The sequence below is a fragment of the Onychostruthus taczanowskii genome, unplaced genomic scaffold (genome assembly GCF_017590055.1).
Source record: "Onychostruthus taczanowskii isolate IOZ18803 unplaced genomic scaffold, ASM1759005v1 scaffold29, whole genome shotgun sequence".
Taxonomy (NCBI): domain Eukaryota; kingdom Metazoa; phylum Chordata; class Aves; order Passeriformes; family Passeridae; genus Onychostruthus; species Onychostruthus taczanowskii.
In genome coordinates, this window is record NW_024500239.1 from 7,785,387 (window position 1) to 7,803,641 (window position 18,255).

The following is an 18,255-nucleotide window of genomic DNA, read 5'->3' on the forward strand; positions in this document are numbered from 1 at the left end:
ACGGGGCTGTTCACTTACCCGCTATACAATGTGACACATCAACACTCCTCAGAACAAGAGTTCTTCTGCTTCCTTACATAATGCATCTGCTTTAATGCTGCTTTTGAAAATATCAACATATTGTTTACCGTGTCTGTATTTGTCCTGAACATCAACACACACACTGTTCTGAAAAGCTCCAACTCAGTCTTACCAAGGCTATAAAAACCTCTGTCAAGACACTTGAAGTTCATGGGTGAAAAGGATGCAGGGAAACAAATCATATACAATGCTAAAAAGAAATTTTTTAAAAGTCTATTACTGTAGCTGACAGGATTTCCAAGTGCTGGAGGAGTAGCAAACTGAATTCAGGAAAAATGCCAGCTGACTCCATAACTCACACTGTTTATTTAACACTTCCAAGACTTGCTGAACAGACTCACTGCCTCTAACCAAGGTGTAACACTTTGAGAAGTGACCCTTTAAAAATGCCATCTTTTTACTCATGAGATCTGCTTTTAGTTTTTGTGTACCAAGTATCACAGAATCATTAAGTGGTCTGGGCTGCAAGAGACCTTAAAGACTACCTAGTTCCAAGCCCTCTGTGCATTTATATAGTATTCCCCGAAATAACAGGGAAAATATTTCATACATGGTACACACAACACAGCACGTTTTAATATATTATTACAGATAAACAGTGTGCTATGCCATAAGGCCAGACAACTGTAAAATATAATGTCTTTCTTTAACAGCTGAAACATTCACAGGCTGCCTGGAAGGGAAGGCACTGCTGGAAGGACTTTATTCTTCACATCCAATATTCAAACGTGCACTTCTGTGAACAGTTTTTCCAATCTCTAGAATCCAGAATAATATGCTTAAAAAATACACGAAACAAAATTTGGAAAAAAGTAATATTATTTAGCATGTTTCTCAATTAAATATTCCACATAACAAAAGTGTTATTTTCATGTCACCAACTATATTACTTATATACATATGCTGAACAGTTAACAAAAGAATTAAGAGATGCCCTATCAAAACCAACAGCGATTTCTTGCTTCAGCAATCTGAAATAACTAGTTTGTATCACAGACAGAGTATAGACAATATTTACAGAAAAGGGCTTTTTGGATCTGAGAACAATTATCTTTTAAAAAGAAAATTAAAGTCCAGGCCTGTATTATAGTACAACATATCCACCACTGATCTAGAAGTACTTGTGGCAACCAAACAGATGAACTCCTTGCAACTGGGATTAGTATTTACAAAATATACTGATCAGCCACACAGAGGCTCATAAACTTTAAATATATATATATATATATACACATATATAAGCACACATATATATATATCTATATATATGTAACATAAATAAAATTCAAAAGAACAAGGCAAAAATAAGAAAACAGCTTCTGTCTTTGGAATGTCTAAAAGACAACTATGCTTTTACTCCAGTGTTTCTTTGCTATGAATATATTTAACAAGTGGCACCTTTGAAAGCAATACTCAGTCAGCTAGGTAGTTCTGCTGAAACAATGACTTAAACAACAAATAAATGTAACATATTTCCAAAATCCACAAAGAAAATAATAAGGAATTTACAGATTCAAAATGATAACTGTTTACAGCACTGGGGAACTTCGTATAGTATAGGTGACTTAGTGTGCATCTAACTTTCTCACTGCTACCACAAAGTGGTATTTGTTTACCTCACAGATTGAGTATATGGCTGTTTTCCACAGATACTGAGATATGTACCTGCTGACCCAGTACAGCAAACAACAACAGAGGCTTTTACTCATTTGGATCCTTATAAAGTAATTATTGCCAAGTCCAAAACCTCAAGACTTTTACTGTAAAAACTAACATCTATCTGCCTCTGTGGTTGGAATGAAAATGAACATGCTCCCTCTCAAGAGTTTAACTCAAGAAAAGCCATGAGCTTGCAGTATTTTATTTTTTTTCAACAAATTCTCAAAATGCACTAAAAAAGAAAGCTTTCAAAAGCAATACAGCCTTTTCCTTGTAATAAAAAAAGGCAAAACTCCACTGTTTTATACTGCATGCATCATCAACTGCAACAGTTTCCAATCTCAATTATTTCTTTAAACACATTTTTTAAAAAGTTGACTGACAGTTTCATGATTTTCCTGTGAAGTTATTCTTCATCTCCATTAAAAATGGGAATCATTCTATTCTGATATAAAATTCCAGCTTATTTTTAAATAGATATACTGGCTGTGAATTCAAAGATGAAACTGTATACATTATTACCTGAGTTCATTGATTCACAGACAACTTAGCACAGATTAAATGAAGTTTTCCCAATATTCTTCTACAAGTTTAAAAAAAAGAATTAATCTTTTAGGTATCTTTTGTAAATAATTAAAAAAACTATAATATATTATTCTATTGTTAGTATCTTCAATGCTTGAAGCTTTAACTGTAAAGTTCGAGTCCCAGAAATATTTTCAACTTTCAAATTTCAAGGTGTTATCGAAAAACACTGCCTATACTTTGCCATTCATTTGAAGATTCTTGTACCACTTCTTCTAAATTCAGAGCACGACTGATGTCTTCCCCTTCTTGTTCTTGGTGACTTGCAGGCTCTTGTACAGGACCTACCGAGGTACAAGAGAAAAGGCAATTGACTATGATTTGACATATGGCGTAAGAAAAAGGAAAATATAGCACTTGAGAAAAAAGGAATCATAATGGGAACAGTATTATACAATTACATCAGATACTGTAAATTTATTAGATAGCCTTGGAATTTTTTTTTTTAAATCTAATACAATATACTGCTTTCCTGGAATAATGTTTCAACTCTGGATTTCTGTACACAGAGCTCCACATAAAGAACAAGGAACCATAAAAAGCAACAAATTGCTGTTTCAACCTGATTTTTGAGTTGCACGTGCAGCTATTTTCTCATCAACTGTAGTCTTTGGCTATCAATGCTTGATTCCTCAAGAACTTAAAGGAAGTGCTCTGTGCTCTCCTAACAAAATATATGGATTCCTGGCCTCAGCAGTACTACTACCATGCTACGTACCAGTGTAACCATGAGCCCGTTTCATATGCAGTTTCATATTGCTTTTCTGTGTAAATCCCATTGCACAGTAGTCACATTTATAAGGTCTCTCTCCTGTGTGCCTTTTCATGTGGACTTTAAGAGCACTCTTCTGGTTAAATGCCTTTTCACACAGTGTACACTGAAATGGCCGTTCCCCTTTATAAGAAAGAAAAACGTACTTCTTAAATTTTCATTTTAAGATTGAAATACAGTTTGGAATTCAGTAAAAATTATCAAGATGATCTAGAAATGAAATAGACATCATCATTTTCCTTGAGACTTTCTCCAAACAGCGCTATAGCTCCACATTGTCAGCAAAAATCTCAAATTAAATGTCAGAATAGTTACATAAGTAGTAAATCATTGATATCCTTCCTGTCCAATTTATAACCTAGGTAAGTTATTTAACAGAGGTACAAAAAAAAACCCAATTTACCAATTTGACTTTTCTGTACTTAAGGAAACTATCACCTTTTTACATCATGAAGAGTAATGCACATAAAGCAATGTACTAGAATTAACAAAGCTGATGCCTTTAAGAAATTGAAAGGTCAAATATGTTAAAAAAAAACCCCATGTCCTAGTAATTCTACATGGGACTTGTGGCTTCCTATGCCAACAGCAACTAGTGATTCCCATATCTCACCAAAAGAGGCTTATTGTTCCAATTCTGCTAGAATACCACTGATTTCTAACTGTAAACACAAGAACATATTAACTTAAAAATAGTTTAAAATTTAACAACACCTACTTTGGAAAACCAGACTAATGCTTTATCACTCAACACCACAACCTCTGACATAAACACACTGTATGTCATGAAGGACTTCTAAAAGCACTCCATGCTATTAGCACAATAAAGCACAAGCAGGAATAAAAACATTTTTCCAAGTTCTTTCTTACAGGACCAATATCTCTCTCCCTCCATTACCTGTATGTTAGTGTTTCCACCTGCATGCTAAATCCAACTTCTCAGACAACCAACAGAAGGTCCTTTAAAGCACAGATATTTTCTTTCTATTTTTAACAACTTTTTCACTAGTTTGAAGAAAAATCCAGGCTTCCTGAAATCCTTTTGATTCCATTTTTTAAATTCACTGAACGTGACTAGCCTTTTTGGTGTAATGGATTACTACACAGTTTTTGGTAAAACTGGAAGCAACTGCTTCCCTCTAATTTCAACATTTCAGCAAGCCACTCTTCACTGACAAATCCTAAATAACAAGATATTTAGAGCTATTCAGGGAAATAATGTGTTTTCCTTCTGGCCATTGATTCAGTAGATATTACCCATTAGAAATGGTTAAAAATGTTTAGTCAAGATAGAAATCATAAACACTTTCTTACAGACAAGGACAGCACCTCTATGGAAACAAGTCAGTTTAGGTTTAGATTAACCTTTCCTATCATAGTTTATATAAATGCATCTATCTATCCAAACACTTCTGTGCAGCACATTTTCACTCTTTTGGTCTCAAGTGTTTTCTAAAAGAACATTCTCCCCTGAAAGAATTACAATCATATGGATTGATCTACTGTTGCCTGACAGTGCTGAAACACAAAAAATAAATATGAATTTAGCAAGGTATGTTACAGTCTAGCACATCAGCCCCCAAGTACAAGAAACCCAAAAATATTTAAGCATTTCCTGAGCGAATTACAAGTCAATCCAAACCAGAAAAAACTCTTCCTATGATGGTGTAGATTTATGAGAAACAGATCCATTCTGCTCTGTTCTCAGCCTTCCTGAACTGCTCAGTGCCTATTACAATGGGGCAGCAGTATGAAATTAAACTAAGCATGTAAAATGACAACTGGTCATCTTTCCCACTTCCTGCATATTCTGTGGAACCCTTAAACAAGGAGACAATAACTTTTTCAAGAGTCTGTGTTATTTAAGTCAGTTTTGCAACAAGCAAATTATTGAGGGTATTTTAATCTCCTTGGATTTTAACTCCTGCTTCTCTTTTCCCACTCACAGTAGAACCAGAATGCTCTTTCTAATGCAGTAACCACAAACCAGCTTGATGCTGGGGAAAGAGAAAACTCTGGTTGATTCACTCTAAGACAGAGTTACCCTTTTGAGGTAATCTTCTTATTCTACAGCACATCCAGCCAAATTCATTGGTCCCTTCCAGCTCAGTAGCGACACAGATAACTTTCCCCTGTCCTGTTTATGTTTAGCAGCCATGACAGCTCTTTATTGGTAGCAGTGCTAGGGAAAAGAAATAGTTTATTTCAGAGAACTGACTGCTATATTTAGAACTCATGTTCTAAAGAATGTTTCTCAGGCACAGAAGGTGATAGGTACGGCAGCTGGGCTATCATCCTATGTACAGCCTTCAACTTACAGTAGGGTAGAAGCTGCAACCTAAAAAGTAGTTACATCACAGAAAATGAGTGCTCCCTAGGAGAAGTCAGTATAGATTTTTTATAGATTAACTGTTGAAGAAAATAATACAAGTGGAATACGTGGAAAATAACACAAATTAAAAGCACTGGCATTAGAAACAGATGACCTGTGCAAGTAGCTCAGTGACAGTGAAGCACTGCATACAGCAGTCAAACCTATCCCTTGTTTAACATCACTGAGCACACCCCTCATTTGCACATTCTTTATATGATTGAGGATGATGATAACCAGTGTTTTTAAATCACTTCAAACAACACTTTAAAATATGCTTTTATTAATCTCTTTCAAAGGCTTTAGACAACCTTTAGACGCAAGCTCATGCACTCACATTATCACTGGAGTACTGAAAGCCCCAAAATACAGATCAGCTTAGTGAAGCACATGACTTTTCAAGTTTGCTATTCCTCCTTTTAATTTCCAGACATTTGAGGTAAGAAATTTATTTGGTTTTTTAAGTTGATATTTAAATGCAGTTAGCTGAAAACATAAGCAAGGGCTCCAAATGTAATACCCAGACATTGATACGAAAACCTCTCAAGATAAAAACAATTTCTGGTGTCACCTGTGTGGATGCGACTGTGTCTCTCCAGCTGACTTGGCTTAGCGAAAGCTTTTTCACAAGTATCACACTTAAACACTCTAGGCTTCTGGGAACTCAGTGAAGGTCCACCCTGATGGGTTTGCATGTGCTCCTAAGCCAGCATAGGAAAAAAAAAAATTCAGACCATTTAAAAAGACTTCAGTACTTAACATAAAAATATATTCACACCTTGAAGACAAAAGCAGAGGATCTTAGTCATCAGCAGACAAGCTGGAAGAAAACGGAAGCCTGCATTGGTTTTTTTTCTTTTAAATGAGAGATTATTTTTGTGTAACAACTCTCTCTAACCATCAGTTTTCACACTTCTGGAAACTCCACCAATAACTGTATGTCTTTCTTTTTCGGCATACATTAGACTCTTTACTAATTATCTGAAGCAAAATAAAATACAGAAAAGCAAACCAGAGTTCTTTAAATGCTCTGTTCATCTACAAAGAGGTATTTTGACAATGGTGCATTGTAAACTAACACAGGATTTCTTTCCCCCTCTCCTCCAGAACATCCATCTCCCTCCTTGTCGAATACATAATGTGTATTCAGCACCTGAATTGGTAACACTGTCAAACTGCACAGGGCTCAAAGAGGCAACTATCACAACATACACACACACACAGCTGCACGATGGCAAGATGCAAATAGAACCACTTCACAATGGACTCTTAATTGAAAAAAAACACCAGAAAATTAAATCACTAAGGTTCTTAATGGTAAGATAGCAGGATGTTTTATCTTCATGAAGAAGCATCAATAACAGTTCTAATTTCAGTGTTTTTAATACACTGATGCTAGGCCCAGATGTTTTTCCAAACTTAAGAGTATTTATGTTATTTTTTTTTTATTTTTAATTTATTAATACCAAGATAAAATTCAAATTAAAAAAGAAAAAAAAAATATAACTAAAAAAATCTAATCAAGAACTGTCTGTGAAACAGTACTGCAAATACTTGTCCACTTTCTAAAATGTGTGTGGATATTCTTTTCTAATCTATTTGATTACAGACTAAACTATTAATTAGTCTTTACTATACCTAAACAATAAGCCTTCTTGATGTCTATGAAGTCCTATTCCTCACTCCACGAACTGAAGCAAACTGTGTCTGCAGAGTTTGTTTACACTGGAAAATCAGCGAGACAGTTACACGGAAGAATATTATTATCACAGTACTTATAATAATAGAGTATCATAGGGAAATAATATAAGGTCTTCTGAGAAAAATTAGGCATCTTAAAACCCCAGCTTAGGTGGAAATAAACAAAATCTTTAAGTTTTATCTTGTTCATTACCCCTTCAAGCATTGAAATGGTGGAAGCATACTATAACCGACTTCAGAAAAAAATTCTGAAACCAGTTGCTTCTTTCTTTCACCATAAAACCCCCAAAAAAACCCCAAACCTCCAAATCTCAATATCTCCCACCCCATCTTCTACTTGAATGCAAATAACATTTCATCCAGATAGCCCTGTAAAACTTTTTGCCAACTTTCTCTGAAGAAACAGTTTGTGATGCAACTCTTTTCCACTGATCTGTGCACCTCTTATACTTTTCCTGTAAAATAAATATACTTTTGAAAACAGTTCATGGAAATGCAACATTCTGAAGTGCAATCATCTCTTTATCGACATAGTATTTCACTGATTGTTCATGTGATGTTTTACAACTTTATTTGTGCAATTCTTATATTCTTCAGAGAGTAATTATCCTGGGGTAGCAAGCAAGTATTATCTAATTAAAAAATAAGACCAGGAAACCTTCTTTTAAATGGCTCATGTATTAGTATGCCACTCTTATACCCCATCACTCCTGAAACATTAATTGTAACCACCTCTGAAAATGTGGCAATAAAAAGTTTGTTTCATTCCATTGTTTTTAATAAGATAAGGCCTTTTTCCTTTCATCTTGGGATCATGTCTGTGCCTTATTTACTACCAACAGTCAACTTCCAGATAGTTCCACTACCTATTCATATGAAACTGGACAGTTTAGTCACTGTGCATGTCTTAATGTTCTCCGCTCTGAAGCTGTAAAACAGGACAGTAACCCACATCAGAAGGGGAACTGAGTCACTGGACTGAAAAGCCTTAATACTGGGGGTGGGGTGGGTGGTGGACACGTTTGTACATGATCTCTAAAGAGGATTTTGTTGTGTATAATTGTGAAAATGCTGGTATTGACATCTTTGGAAAAAACACCTACAGTTAAGTACTGCCATCTAAACACGGATACCCTTACCTCTTACTGGATTTTTCTGAAAAACCTGAAGTTTGGTAGTACCTTTAATATTTTTGGTGATCTCCAGAATTCCATCAGTATAAAATGAAGACTTGTGAGCAACAGATCACTGAACTCTTCCCAAAATCCTAAGCCAAACTCCAACATTTATCTTTGAATTTGCCATTAAAGGCTGCTCATAGCTGAAGCTGCTATTAACAACTTGATAAAGAAAAGAGTCTGATGAGGGGTGGAATTTGTTTTAGTACCTGATGGTCCAGGTAAATTAAACTGTCCTTTAAGACCTTTAAGATCAAAGCCAATCATTAACCAGCACTGACAAGCCTACCACTAAACTATGTCTGCTAAGACACTGTCCATAGTGCCACACTGACACATCATTTACAATCTAAATACCTTCAGAGTTGGTGACTCAACAGGCTTCCCTTTACAGGCTGTGCCAGTGCCTGACAAGCGTTTCAGTGAAGAAATTTTCCCTGATATCCAGTCTAAACCTCCCCTAACATAACTCAGGTATCTATCTCTTGTCCTATTGCTCATCATCCAGTAGAAAAGGCCAACCCCCACCTGGCCACAACCTGCTTTCCAGTAGCTGTAGAGAGTGTTAAGTCATCCCTGGGTTCCTTTTCTCCAGGCTAAAGAATCCCAACTTCCCTCAACTCCTCCTCCTAAGAGCTGTGCTCCACGCCTTTCACCAGCTCCATTGCCCTTCTCTGGACACACTCCAGAACCTCAATGTACTTCTTGAACTGAGGGCCCAAAACTGAAAACAGGATTTGAGGTGCAGCCTTGCTAGTACAAAGTAAAGAGGGACAGTCACTGCACTGCTCCTGCTGGCCACATGTTTATTCCCCACACAGGCCAGGAAGCCATTGGCCTCCTTGGCCACCTGGGCACACACTGGCTCTTGTTCAGCCACTGTCAATCAGCACTCCCAGCTCCTTTTCCACTGGGCAGCTTTTCAGCCACTCTGCCTCCAGCCTACAGTACTGCCTGATGTTTTTCATGACCCAAGAGCAGGACCCGACACTTGGCCGTGTTGAACTTCCCAAAAGGGCCCCAAACCATTGATTTAGCCTGTCCAGAGCCATTGATCCAGAGCCTATCCTTCTGCAGAGCCTTCCTGCCCTCCAGAAGATCAACACTCCTGGCCAGCTCAGTGTTGTCTGCAAAATGACTCAGAATCCTCTTCTCCAGATCATTGATAAAAATATTAAATAGAACCAGCCCCAGTACTGAGCCCTGGTGAACACCACTTGTGACCAGCCATGGGCTGGGTGTAATTCCATCCACCACCAGTCTCTGAGCCTGGACATACAGTCAATTTTTTCCCAGCAAACAGTGAACCTGTCCAAGCCAGTTTCTCCAGAAGAATGCTGTCAGAGACAGTGTTAAAGGCTTTGCTAAAGACCAGGTAGACAACATCCACAACCTTTCTCTCTTCCACTGAGCAAGCCACTTTGTCATAGGAAATCATGTTACTCGAACAGGATCTGTTTTTCATAAACCCATACTGACTGTGCCTGATCTCCTGGCTGTCCTGCATGTGCCACATGATGGCACTCAAGATGAGTGCTCCATAACCTTTCCTGCACTGAGATCAGGCTGAAAGGCCTGTAGTTTCCCAGATCCTATTTCTAGCCCTTGTAGATGGGCATCACAGGTGCTAAGATCCAGTCAACTGGGACCTCCCTGGTTAGCCAGCACTGCTCATCATAAATGATTGAAAGTGGTTTGGCAAGCTCTTCCGACAGGTCCCTTGGTACCCTTGGGCAGCGGACTCATCCAGTCCTACAGATAACTTGTGCATGTCTAAGTGGTGAAGCAGGTCACTGACCCTTTCCCCTACCTCCACCGAGATGGCTACAGTGCTGCACACAGCAGCACAGGGACATTTCAAATGTGTATTTCCAGTGTACTCAGCACATTGGGGTGGAGCTCCAAGCTCAAAGGGCCTCGCTGGCACATGAACCCTCAAACACTGGTGTGCTGCCCTCAAGCTTATCTCCAGCAAGTCTGGTTTTATCCCCTCCTCCCTACAAATCTAGTTTAGATGATCTCTCTCAATGAGCCCTGCTAACTCCTCAGCAAAGACCTTTTTCCCCCTTTGAGACAAGTGTAGCCCATCTGCAGCAGGCCTGCTGTTGTGTAGACCAATCCATGATCAAAAACCCCTAAATTCTGCTGGTGAGGCCAGTCTCAGAGACAGTTACTGATCTGCCAGCTCTTCTTACACCGCTGCCTGCAACTGGAAGGATAGAGGAGAAGATTACTTGTGTTTGTGTTCTCTTAATAAGTTGCCCCAAGGCCGTGAAGTCTCCTGTAACAGCCCTTGAACTTCTTATTGCAACTTAATTGCTGCCTTCCTAAAAAATCAGTTATAGATAATAATCCAAGGGACATACTAAGAAGTTATCTTGTCACTTGGTCCCAGTTTTAAGAAAACAAGCCGAAGAGAGACTGATTTTTGGAGTTTGTTATCATTACTTAAGGAAAACAAGTATCAAGACTGCTTTGGGTTTTTTTCCTGGAAAATTTCTTCTAACTCAGAGGTTAAGAGTTTCACATCATCACATTTTATGATAGTTTCCAACAGTCTAGTTGACAGATATGATCACTCCAAGAGGGTGAACTTCACAAAGAGTATATTTCATTAAAATATTATATCAAAGTGAAATCAAATCTATTGAAGAGGTCTCCTAAAAGCTAATATAAAGATAATATAAATGAATATAAATACATTGCCTTTGGCTCCAAAAATTTCTTGCTATAAATTCTGGGAAGCTGGCAAAATTCTGGGCAACTTATATGTTTACTCCTTTCTTAAAGCTCTTCTTCAAATTACTTCCTTTAAGTATCTCTCAGAGGTAAGATACCGGCCCGAACAAAGCACTTGTCTAGTACAGCCCAATATTCCTAACAAGAACATTCTATAATACAATTAAGAAATTAGATACACCATTAGATACACCACTATTTTTTTTTTTTTTAAGACCTGGAAATATTAGGTTGTTCATAATCTAGAGAAAACAGAGAAAATATCACTAGACAACAGCAATAATATAAGGACATTTTAAAAGAAATGCTTTCTCTATCACTTGTACTCACATGACAGAGCATCTACAAATGAAATGGTAAGACTGTAAAGCAGGTAACTTCCTGAGATAGCGAAATATTATCTGGAAATCAGGATTAGCACTGATGATATTCATATGCAAATAAAGCAAGTGAAATCTTTTCCTGACACTACTACTTGCATGACAGGCATTAACATTTTTCATTCTGTAGTCAATATATGCATTAAAATCCTCTCCATGCTCCAGAAGAGAGTTCTCTATCTGTGCATACATTATCACTTAGATTCCCTCTCTCAGATGCACACCTCTCACACTGCAAAGGGAAAGCAAAGACAAAGGGCTAATAGGTACCTTTTGTTAATATCACAGAAAGTCTAAAACAAAAGGAGTTTAGAGAACAATCAACTGTTATTACCAAATACCTTGAGATGTGTTGCCCTCTTAAAGGCCTTATTGCAGATTTGGCAAACGTGTATTCGCTCCTTGCCGTGAACCTCTTTGCAGTGGTGTGTCAGCATGGTGACGGAATAAAAGGTTTGGCTACACTCAAAACACTGGTGCCCACGAGTTTCTTTTTCTGCTTGACTGCTTTTGGTCACATTAGGGGAAACTTCTGTCACCTGTAACAATTTCCAAATACACTATCAGGAAATTTCATAAGCATACCCACATTGATTTATTTTTCAAAATCTACTTCAACATGACAAATTTTTGGAGAGCATCTGCAAGCAACTTACAAACACAAAAGAAGTCAGTTATATGTAAATATGAATTTCTATTTCATTGCTCTAAAGAATGACACATGTATGTATTTTAAGAAAACAATATTAATAACTATTATCAGATTGACTTAACACATCATAAATAGAACATGTGTGTATCTTTATTTTTCTACATTCAGTTTTATGCTCCTGAACAACTCAGATGATCCTCAATTTGCCACCAAATAAAATTCAAAGCCAAAAGCATTCCGGACATGAAAAAAGTTCTCTCTGATTTTGTAGAGGAGAAGAATATTTTCTATTTGTTTAACTTCTTTACTGGGGATTCTATTTTCATAAGGAAGTAAAGGTCTACCTCCAGAAGTACTGAAACACAATGAAAAATTGATAGAACTGAATGGTGATGTGCTGCATTATTGTTTTAGTTAGTAAGAACTGCCTGGAAAAACTAATTTCTTCAGATAATTTATAATAAAATAATAACCAAATTCCTTTTTAATACCAAATTCAACTTTATAGATACAGAGGAATCCTAAGTACAGTAACATAGAAAGCAACAAATGAAGTCACTATCTGCCTCTCTCATTTCTCCTATTTTAGAGTTTGCCCTACCAGACTGGTTGAAAACATTCATTCTGTTCTTCAAGAAAACAAGTCTAAACCACTTTTTCTAATACCAAAACTGTATTACTTCTGTAGGAGTTTCTATTGTGATTCCAAGGCATAAGAAGTTGCAAAGACTTCATGTTGCACCATCACTGAAACAACGAGGATACAGAAAGAGAATGGAAAAAGCGTACCAACAGGTGCTATTCTTTCCCCACAGCACCAAAATGTACCAATTTTTATTTTCTAAATAGCAACTTACTTGGAAATTTTTGTAGCAGTCTGTGTTGAGTGCATGATTATGTGATTTGTAGAAAGAAGCACATTATTACCTACATTGCATTTTCATCTGCATGTATATATACATGAAACTGGTTTTTAATTCAAAACCTAAAACAGCATCTGCTGACTAGGAAGTCACAGAAAACCTCTTGTTTGGGAATGACATCAGCCTTAATGATTCAAGATAAAAATAAATTGTTCCAGTATTTTGATTAAATAGAAGTCCTTTACCACAGAAGATACAGAAATGTATAGTATCTACCTGATATGCTATTTCATCAGAGTTTGCAGGTGCTGAATGGGGTGTATGGCTCACCAGTATTACTTGCTGTGATCCTGATGTACTTTGGCTAGCAAGACTGGAATCTGTGAGTATAGCAGGGAACTGCTGACCCTGTCAGAGAGGGGAGTACAAAAAAAAAGTAGTAACTATATTAAAAAAGCTGTATTTAAACAGCTGACTGGAGTAATAGAAGTTTTCACACCTAAACAGTACTTTTCTTTTTCCTTTAGAAAGAAACATTTCAGAACCCCATCTGAACAAATGCAACTGTTTTCCTTCCTTTTCTCCTTTAAATTTATATCTAACCATTTAAGGGTAACAACAGCTGGAAGTTTGTAAGACTGGATTCAGTTCTGATTAATTTTTACCAGCCTTGCATGAAATGCTGAATGTTTTACCCTTCCATTGCCTTTCTTTAACTCCTGTGTTCTGCTCTCCTGTATGGCCTTCCCACGGCATATTCCTTTATTTAAATCTCTTGATTAAACATACTTCCAAACCCCATGAAATCATGATATAAAATCACTACTTAGGATACATGATTACTAATATCTTACTACTTCGATTTCTACACTACTTTTAATGACCTTTCAATTTCCCTAGGAATCACAGTTCTTTTACATACAACCTGTCTATTCACCATGATTTCTTGCAACATAAATTGTGTTTGCACAGCTATTATTATTCTTCAATGTTTCAATATTTTTTATGCTTCTTAACAAGAGGCATGGGATCTTATTCATAAACAGCAACACTGCCAAACATTATCACTGAAATGATTACGAAGCCTGAAAAGAAACCATGTTCTGCTTTGTTACTCTATGATACCAGAAATCACACACATATCATAAGATTTAAGTAATCTTTTCTTCCCTTCCCCAGAACAAAACTTCAGAGGAAAGCATATAACTTTGCTTCACCAATTTTAATCACAGCACATGCAAAATAAATAGTATTTAATTTGTATACAATTACACAGTAACTCAGGTCAAAAAGTAAATAAAAGTCAATCTAAACCTAGTTAAGCCAAGAAAATAGAAGAAACAGCCCAAGTTTTCAGATGTAAAATCTACATTAAAATGTCAACTACAAAACCATTTCACTTTGTAGTCTTTTAATATTATTTTTTATCTCCCCACTCTGTAGATTCTATTTGCCAATATGTCGTTGGCTCCTGATGACACCACAAAATTCTTAAGTTATACTATAAATGAAACTAATAATAAGGTTACTGGAGAGATGACAGTCCATACAGCACCATTTTTATAAAATTTCTTATAATGGTCCTATATAAATTCTGCCCTGTTACGTGCTGTGAAAAGAACTGTCCTAACTGCTGTTCAACTCTCCATTCACAAATAGGAAAAGAAAACTTTAACAAATGAAATAATATATTTAGGAGTACTAAGCTGTATTACTGATTAGTGATAATGAAGCACATAGTCTAACACCAAAAACTGATCTCAAACCATGTTTGAAACAGAAGAATCTGTTAATTTAAAAAAAAACCAACAACCTTGCAAAATTTATTGGCACTTCTATCCCAGCAGTTCCTGCTTCTAGATGGCAAACTCACACCGTTGGCAGAGAGAAGGAAAATTAACTAAAATATCAAATATTATGTATTTACAAGACATTATTTTCTAAGCAAAAGAAATTATGTTCTGTAAGATAGAAACACAAATTTACCTGTCAGTTCAGAAAAGCATCTTACCTGTGAAGTGATATTAAGTGTAACTGCATCAAGACCACCTGACAACATTCCCTGAGTGTCAGCAAGAGTCAAAGTGACACTACCATCTCCTCCAACTCCTGATGAAGACATCACCAAATTCTGTGCAGAAACTGCAGACTGAGATATGGGTGCTGCTGGAGGAAGGTTTGCTCCCCCTGTTGTATTAAGTTCTGGAACATACGCAAAATGGTAAAAAAAACCCCAAAAATGTTACATACATAAACACTAAACTACAAACTTATTTTAAGTGAACTTAGTAATTTCTGTTTCCCATTGCTAGGATTTTCTATTGTGGAATCAACAAAATTGGTTAAACTGCTAATCAAGAACCTAAAGTTGTCAGTCAGATGATAAAATTTTAAAAATTACATTTAAGTGTAGCCTCATGAACACAGTGTTGCACTCACAGGTGATCTCGTGCGTATACAAACATACATAGGTAGAAATTTATAAACATACTTAAAATCTCAAAATTTGAGTACTAGAGCAAATTTGTATTTTTTCACTTCTGCAGTGAAGGCACCAGATTTTGTCATCCTCCAGTTTGTACATATAATTCTTCAATACTCCTTTAACTGCCTCGAAGTACTAATTTAAGACATGTCTTCTTGTTTTAATTTTTTCCTATTGTGTGGAATAAAGTTCATTTAAACTGACATAACAATTTAAAGTTTGTGAGAAGACACACAAAACGCGAAATTCCTGAATCCTGACATGCAAGATTATACCATTTAATTCTAGCATTTACTTTTTAAACAAAGCATTATTTTCAATAAGAAAAAATGTTGTATGCATACCTGGAGCATTTAGTGAAGGGCCCTGAGAAAGAAGCTGGTCATTGCTTATAGTTAGTGTAGCACCTGTAGTCTGACTGCTGATGGTTGGTGCTGTCAGCCTTAAGCCAGTGTTCAGATCAGTGCTTCCAGAATTATGCTGAATAAGATCTTGGCCTGAATAGAAATAAGTCCTACTGTAACTGGAATTGTCTCAGCATTATTCTGCTACTGTTCTTGCAATAGATCATAAAATAATAAAAATAGAAAATACAACCAAAACACAAAATTAACTTCTACACATGCAGATTTTTATGCAGCGGTTTGGCATGTTTTTAATACAGATGTGATTAAGCAAATCCAGATACTAACATATACAGAAACACCTGAGATTAGTAATATTTAGTCAAATATGGATCTTACTTCTCTAGATTCAAAGCACCAATTTGATCAATCTATAAAAATCCAGCTGTTAACTGAAGCTATGAATAAAACAGTGAACCAATCTAACATGTTCTCAAGGCAAATGTGTTTGGATTTCAAATGTGGATTTAGGGAGTATCTTCTAAAGCTGATGAATTTAAGAAAAATAAGCCATGGGAAAACTGTGGACTGTGAAAATCCTCGTATGCTACTGTACAGGTACTTTATGAAACAGAGATCTGGTATCATTAAAGATTTTTGAAAACACAAACCAGATATTGTAAGAGTGATTTCTTGAGGACTTCCTGATGAGGTTGCAGTAGTAGAACCTGAAGCATGAGCTAGAACTTGACTCAGACTGGAATTGTTTATGGTCAACATTATCTCATGTTGTCCATTTGTAGATGACACCATACCCTGTGAAGTCATGACTTGAGTAATGTCTTGTGCACCTAAATTAAAGTGGTAGAACAAAAAAAAAAAAAAAAATATCACATGAATATCCTTTGGTGAAATTTTTGACATATTTTTTTGGGCAATTTAGACATTATTTTCTGAGATACTATAATTGATGCAGCCAAGGGGAGATGCTAGAACTTGCAGCAGAAAGTAAAAACTTTTTTACATTCGATTTATTCTTCTGCAGTTAAGATTTTCAGAATTTTCTGTATTTTGCTCAAAACTATGGAAGTTGTTAAGAATTTTCATTATATAGAATCATAGAATGGCCTGGTTTGGAAAGGAACCTAAAGATTACATGGTTTGAACTCCCCTGTCCTGGGCAGGGAAGACTTCCACTACACAAAGCTGCTCAAAACTACAATCAACCTGACCTTGAACACTTCCAGGGATGGGGCATCCACAGCTTCCATAGGCAATGTGTTCCAGTGCCTTACTACCTTCACAGTAAAGAATTCCTTCCTAATAGCTAATCTAAACCTACACTCTAATTCACCTTCTGAGAAAAATAGTATTAAGAAAGGGTAACACAAAAGCTGTAAAATTTGCTGAAGATGCTCAAGCAAAAACTGCAAGTTTATTTTATTAAAATGAGATGATTGGTGGGAGTGGGGGGAGGCAGGGGTTGACATTTTTTCACTGTGAGTAATATCCCGAGTAAAATTAAGAAATTGAACGCAAAATAAAACTACTGACAGTGCTTACCATTAGCGCTGGTTGTCAGCACAGACTCCTGCTCAGACAGGGACCCTATTGTCATGTTAGAAGATGATGTTACTGTAGGCTGCAAAGACAAGCCTGATATGGGCTGAATAACCACATTAGCTGGCACTGCATTTTCTGTTGCCTGGAGGGAGGGATTCTGTGGAGCCATGGTGGGATCTCCAGTCAGCTGTTGAGTAAGTAAATTACTCTGCTGTAATGTCTGCTGTAGAATGCTTGGATCGATCTGAAAAACAGGTTTTCAGCAACCAATCTGAAGTTAACAAACTGGTTAAATGAATATTCTTAATGTAAGTCCAGAATATACATATTTACTGCATAGAGAGTATATACAGTACTGAAAATTTATAATTAACGATTTAAAATTTAAATTTAGTTTTTATGTGTCTGTATATAGCCAGCCTCTAAAGTGACTATGTCACCAGTCTATTCAGATTCACTTTCCCTCTCTTCCTTCAGCAAAATGTTTGGGAAATCATGATCAGTTATATATCAGCATGCCTGGCCCGAGGTAAACACACTGCTGGTATTCTGTACTGTCCTATTAGTGCATGTAATGCTTATCACAGTCTCCAAGCCTTTGGAGCAGAGAGAAGATTGATACCAGAAATTATTTAACTTTTCAGCTCCTAAGGGTCATTAAGGTCTCATTTCACAAGCCAACAACTGTTCTCTATACTTAAAGATAAGGCATTTTCCTCTTCAGAGATATTTAGCAGCTGAGAAAAACAAAATGAAAATGTCCCCATTTTACGCTAAAAACTCCTTGAACAGAGAGACTATGAACAACTCAATGCATCTCTGCAGATGTCCCTTCCCTTGCCTTAGGGTTGTACCTGGTGACCTCCAGAGGGCTCCCCCAAC

General features: G+C 36.6%; 1 protein-coding gene across 6 annotated transcripts in view; it reads right to left on the reverse strand.

Moving 5' to 3' along the window:
* Positions 1–1,926: 1,926 nt before the first annotated feature.
* The window catches only part of ZNF236 (zinc finger protein 236), a 74,628-nt gene continuing 58,299 nt past the window's right edge, over positions 1,927–18,255 (reverse strand). For 5 of the 6 annotated variants that reach the window (XM_041408100.1, XM_041408104.1, XM_041408099.1 and 2 more), the window contains 9 exons: positions 17,374–17,617; positions 16,482–16,661; positions 15,811–15,963; positions 14,993–15,183; positions 13,258–13,389; positions 11,808–12,005; positions 6,040–6,169; positions 3,044–3,220; positions 1,927–2,609 (listed from right to left, as the gene is read on the reverse strand). In XM_041408100.1, the coding sequence (XP_041264034.1) occupies positions 2,482–2,609; positions 3,044–3,220; positions 6,040–6,169; positions 11,808–12,005; positions 13,258–13,389; positions 14,993–15,183; positions 15,811–15,963; positions 16,482–16,661; positions 17,374–17,617 (1,533 nt within the window). In that variant the 3' untranslated portion in view covers positions 1,927–2,481. The remainder of the gene's footprint in view (positions 2,610–3,043; positions 3,221–6,039; positions 6,170–11,807; positions 12,006–13,257; positions 13,390–14,992; positions 15,184–15,810; positions 15,964–16,481; positions 16,662–17,373; positions 17,618–18,255) is intronic. The other variant, XM_041408101.1, reaches the window with a different exon arrangement.